We start from the raw sequence: 5,738 nt of genomic DNA, 5'->3' as shown, positions 1-5,738 counted from the left end.
CATGGGGCCCACGAGCAGCTGGGAGAAGACTGTGGCCCTGCAAGGCTTCTAAGAAGAGACAAAGGGTTAAAATGGAGGCTAAAGGTGCCTTGGCTCAGCCTCTCCGACGTCGAAATTAGTCCGTCATCGATTGGAGATGGAGAAAAAGAACAGAAAAAGTGAAGAATGAGAGTAAAGAGTGTGTGCACATGTGCATGGATATATGGGCCCATGGGAAACAGGGTTCTTTTATAGAGTTATTAGAGGATATGCCACATCAAAAGTAAGGAGCATATATCGTATGGTGATGGTAAAGCATGTCTCATCACCCATGCTTAGTATTATAAAAGGTTATGATGTATTAATGTAGTAGGTTATCAATCGTTATGTACTTTAACATTCCACGCAGTGGCGGATGTAGTAAGGGACCCGGGGGGGCTAGACACTACACTGCCCGCTCGTGGTCCTAACTCTTGGTCGGCTGCCTCGCCTCTCTTATCTGGTTTCCTGGGGATGACTTGAGCCCTTTCTCTCTTTCTTTTCATTGCCCTTTGAGTGAGACTTCCCTTCGTGTGAACCATAGTAGTAGGAGGGAGCTACAGTCTCTCTGCCTTCTCTGCCGCTATCCACTTGTCTACCTTCTCTTAGCCCGTCTGATTGGATTGATCTTGACAACGTCCCCTCCCGACTGAATTCAATGATCGCATGCCGCGCTTAACCAAGGTCAGGCCGACTCTCTGTAGCCGGCCCCCCAGGCCATGGAGACCCTTGGGCGATCGTTCCGGGTGGCGGGATTCACCTGCTCACTCATCGTGTGATGGATTACATAAGCTCGCCGTCCACGATTTCACTCGAGATCTACGCGGAGTTCCCATTTTAAAAATCTGGTCTCCATCCGAATTTCTTTTTCGATGCCTCGGACTCTGTATCGGCGGCGGCGGCGGCGGCGGCGGAGAAAACAGGGACATCAACGCTTGCGTCCTTCTCCTTGTTTTCTTCCTCCTCCTCCTCCTCCTCCTCCGACGGTAATCGATCGGGGATCACCGGTCGGTTGGCGTGGTTGATTCTGGTGCTCCTTTGCAAGCTCGACGGCAAGGCGGCGGCGTATCGGAACGCAAGACAATCATACCTCTTCCTGGCGAACAACCTCCAGTACATCGTGAACACGATCCGCCACTGCTGGCTAAGGGGTTTATTAGGCGAGGAGTGGGTGGCGCGGCACGCCGCGAAAGCGAGGCAGCATGCAGCGAATTACGAAAGGGTGTCGTGGGGGAAGGTATAACAGCGGAGGTTCCGGCAGTGGAGGTCGGCGCTGGAGTGGCGCGGGTGCAGATGTGGGCATTCGTGGAGGCGGTGGAGGCGGCGTGCGTCGCGTAGGCGGGGTGGGTGGTGGTGGACGCTGGGATGAGAGAGGAGGTGAGGGAGGCAGTGAGGGGGATGGTGCTCCCGGCGTATAGGGGGTTCTTCTACCAGCGGTGGAGGGCGGCAGTGGAGGAGGGCGAAGCAGCGAAGTTGTCGCCCGAGATTGTGCCCCAGCGGCTCGCGGGACTCTTCTCCAGTTCCGACGAAGCTAGTTCCGGTTCGTTCTCGAGTTATCAGCTCGGTTCGGAGTCCCTTTAATCCCGGTCCGAAGCGTCGTCCAGGTCCCTATAAGATCTAGGCCGTTGTTGGTAACGAGTGTAAGAACTCAACGACTGATTCATTTTCCTAGAATCAATGTATTATTTGTCTTTTGCTCGGTTTATGAAGTCGCTAATAAATTGTAATGGAATTTACATAAAATAATTAAATTAGATTGCATTCTAAATATAATTTTACAAATACTAATAAACTCCCTAAAAATTTAAAGTTAGATGATATATATATACGTACTATATAAATAAGTTAATTCATCGACATGTCCAAATATTATCTCCGTTAATTATATTTTAAATTTATCTGATTATTTAAAACATTCCACGTGTCACTCAGACGGCTAGTAGGTGGGATGAGCAAGGGAAGTAGTATTGAGGGAGTGGGGCTACTTGGGCAAGAGTGCGGACTCGATAAGACTGAGCCAACCTCTATCTGGGAGATCACGAAGTCAATGAGGTGGGTGGGACATAAAGTCGGTCAGATATGGACTTGGTTACGGTCAAGTGTGTAGCCGGTCGGGCATGGAGTTAATCAGGCACGGAGTTAGTCGGTCCATCCAATGTGTTATCTCCACTTGGACCAAACCTTGATTTTCTTGACCAGGATATATCAGCCCATAACACATATTTTACTAGAGTGGTCAATTTGGATCGAATTTGTCGGATTAGACCACCTTGTCAAATAATTTAAGCAGGTTAAGTTAAACTTTTATCAATTCATTTTAAGGTGGATTTGGGTGAACCGACCCGCCTAGGCTAGTGACCCTTATGGGTCGATCCGTGGCGGGCTTGGATTGACCGCGGATTGAGAAAATTTAATTTTTTAAAAAAATTTAAAATTAAAATAAAAAAATAAATGGACTTGATCGGTCTAAATCGCAATCTAAACATAAAAAATTTAACTTGACTCATTGAAGTAGAATCTAAATTTAAAATTTTTAATATCTTTTAATTATACTTTTGACAGCCTTATGGATTGACCCGTCTAATTCGCAACACATCTTGGGTTGGATTGGAATGAAGATTTTCAAATCCGTCAAGTTGATGGGTCGGTCCGTTACTCCACCTTATCGTATGATGGATTTTTGACGAGTTGGCCCACCACCACGTAGGGGTGACAAAAAATTCAGTTAAACTGATCAAGCTGACTGAAATTTCAATTATTTAAAAAAAAATCAGTTAATTCGGTTTGATTTTAAAATTTTTTATTCGATTAAACTACAAAAACTAAATTAATCGAAAAAAATAATTTATAAATTTCTAAGTAAATAAACTTATAAATTCCTAACTAATGGGTAAAATTTTCATAATATTTAAAAAATTTAATTATTTTGGTTAATTCGATCGAAAATTAAATTAATTAATATTTTATCGATTCAGTTTGTTCGATTTTTATTTGAAAATTCTATAGATTCGGTTAGTTAAAAATAAGATTAATTTAGTTCGATTCGATTCGATTTTAATCGAATACCAAGGTTTGACCGTTCTATATTTAACTAATTAATATACTACGCTTAAATTTAAATTATATTTAAGGTAAAAAAATTAAAATGATAAAAGATTTTGCTATATATATTGTTTCCAACTAAAAAGTAAACGAATTTAACACAACTAAAACAAGTAATCTTAATTTTCTTTAAAAAAATTAAACATATTGGATTAGAATAGTTCGTATCGAATATAAATTTAAACAGGACTATATTTTATGCTAGTTTAAAATAATTTATATAAAAAGAATATTTCTTTATTATAAATATTATTATATTAAACAGAAAAAGATTAAGCAACAAAACGGAAATAGTAAGATGATAAATCTCAAAATTTTAGAGCCGGCGTCCTTTAAAAAAGGATGGTAGCCGAGGAAGAGGGAATATCGAATTCAATTAGCTTGTTGCTGCATCCGCCGCCCGCCGCCGCCCGCCGCCGCCCGCCGCCGCCGTCCGCCGCTGCCGTCGTCACTTACCATCATCTCTTCTAGATGTCTACTTATTGGTCGGAGATTCCTACGGATCTCTTATACTCAATCCTATCCAGGCTCTCCGTCCCCGACCTCTTTCACTGTGCCGCCGTATGCTCACATTGGTCCGCCGTGGTCGATAAGCTCCGCCGCCGTCCCGGCGATCACCGTCCTCAGATCCCATGGCTTGTGCCGGAAGGGCAATTCCTCATGAACGGAAGATATAACCCTCACAACAAGTACAACTTCTTCAGCTTATCGGAGGGGCGCGTGTATAATATCCCAAGCCCCGCTACTCGCACCCTCAATACCGTCGTCGGATCTTCCTACGGTTGGCTCATAACCGTCGGGAAGGTCAGTGTGCAGCTCCTTAGCCGTTTCACCGGCGTGTACAGTGTGCAGCTCCTGAACCCTATCACCGGCGTGCATATCAACCTTCCCTCGATCTCCACCATGGACGTCGGATGGGCTTTGAAGGAGTTCAAGGGGGTCTTGTCCTCGGATCCCTCCAGAGGGGGAGATTACAGCGTCGTCTTTGTGTTCTACAGCTATTCTCTGCGGAAATACATTTTGTGCTCTGTTAATGCCGGAGATGAGAAGTGGAAGATGATAGGTGATTATTATCACTACCACGACATAGCCTTTCACAAGGGCAAGCTCTATGTGATGTCACGATCCGAAGAAAACGACGAAGTGACGATAGCGGCGTGTGATCTCATCACGCCGGACTCGACTCCGACATGGACGCCGGTGGCCGTTATGTCAGACGCCACTTGGGATTTTGACGTCGTCTTTTACTTTCTCTGTCCGTCTTCCGATGATCTACTGATGGCACGGACCAGTACGAAAAAATCAGAAGGTTATATCAAATTAGAGGTTTGGAATGTGGATACAGAGAAAGGCGCCATCATCGCCATGAATAATTTGGGGAAGCGTGCTCTGTTTTTGAGCACAGGTTCTTCGCTTTGCATCGATACTTCTTCGTTGCCGGATTTGAAGTCGAACTCCGTTTATATCTCGGTCGACTTGTATTATACCGGCTTTAGTAGTGAAAACTCGGTTTACAGCATGGAGGACGAAAGCTTCGCCGCCTTGAGTTTGCGGCCATTTACATTTCGGCGGCCAATTCTTGTTTGGTTTGCACCCAGTATTGCATACTGATCCAATGTAAACTTAAAGCCTTTTTTTTTTTCATATCTCATTTCTATGTGATTCTATGGCTATGGCAATCAATTATGATCGTAAGGAACTATTTCAAGAGCTGCTAGACAAATGTTAATGTCAAACTATCGACGAAGTACTGGAAAGTCATACTTTAAATAATCAAAACCATCAGTGATGAGTTGCAGTAGCAAATGCTGATCGACAAAGCAATGAAGAATGGAAAATGTTTCTTCCCAACATGAAAACAATTTTTATTTGATGTAAACTAAGTAGCGAACCTTCCCCGACTCCCAGCTTCAGGAACTTGCAAATTCAACCTCATTGCGCAGAAAGCCTAGCTCTCAGGGCATCGATGAACTCTTCGGTGTTCAGATAATGAGTTCGAGTGACGCTGAGCAAACAGGCACTTTAGTTAGAAAACATGAAAATAGTTGTTGCTCGAGCAGTTGTAGTAGAAAGAGGCTAGGATTACCCGGATCCATGAACGAGAATCGCCAGATCTTTGGTCATCTTTCCACATTCAACAGTTCCGACACAAGCAGCTTCCAGCTTTTCAGTGAAATCGAGCAGTCTGGCGTTGTCATCCAACTTTGCCCTAACAAATCACCACAAGGTATCAAAGTGACTCAGTCATTTCTTGAGGTCGATGTTCCAGCCAGCAAAATATTTCATGTATGAATTTTTTGTCATTATGAAAACTATTCCTCATTTGTCCTTTACAACAATTTTAAAAATCAAATATAGACATTCAAATGAAGCATTTATTCCATAGTAAAAGTTATTCAATTCTGTGAATCAAACGGTTTCAGAGCCTATTTCGATTATAAACTCTTCTTGTTTCAGAGATCCAGTATTCAACATCACATCACTAAAGCCGCTCAACCATTGAGCCATTGCTACATCTCCAAGAATGAAATGACTAATAAGTTTATTGAACGGATCTACTGATATTTTTCTTTTTAAAATATACTTTTTATTTTGTATAGCAAGCTAGGCACTGATCA

The 5,738-nt window shown here is 43.1% G+C and overlaps 1 protein-coding gene and 1 pseudogene across 1 annotated transcript; both read left to right on the top strand.

Moving 5' to 3' along the window:
• Window positions 1-937: 937 nt before the first annotated feature.
• Window positions 938-1,599, top strand: LOC141818119 (exocyst complex component EXO70H1-like; annotated as a pseudogene).
• Window positions 1,600-3,591: 1,992 nt separating this feature from the next.
• On the top strand, window positions 3,592-4,731 carry LOC141818118 (F-box protein At5g25290-like). Its single transcript, XM_074705689.1, has 2 exons — window positions 3,592-4,502; window positions 4,638-4,731. The coding sequence occupies exons 1-2, from the start codon at window positions 3,592-3,594 to the stop codon at window positions 4,729-4,731; spliced, it is 1,005 nt and encodes a 334-aa protein (XP_074561790.1).
• Window positions 4,732-5,738: the final 1,007 nt, after the last annotated feature.

The sequence above is a fragment of the Curcuma longa genome, unplaced genomic scaffold (genome assembly GCF_044706935.1).
Source record: "Curcuma longa cultivar G26 ecotype Majalengka, Jawa Barat unplaced genomic scaffold, ITB_CL_G26_1.1 contig_23425, whole genome shotgun sequence".
Lineage (NCBI taxonomy): Eukaryota > Viridiplantae > Streptophyta > Magnoliopsida > Zingiberales > Zingiberaceae > Curcuma > Curcuma longa.
Note: the sequence above shows the minus strand (reverse complement) of the source record. Positions and strands in the feature narration are given on the sequence as shown.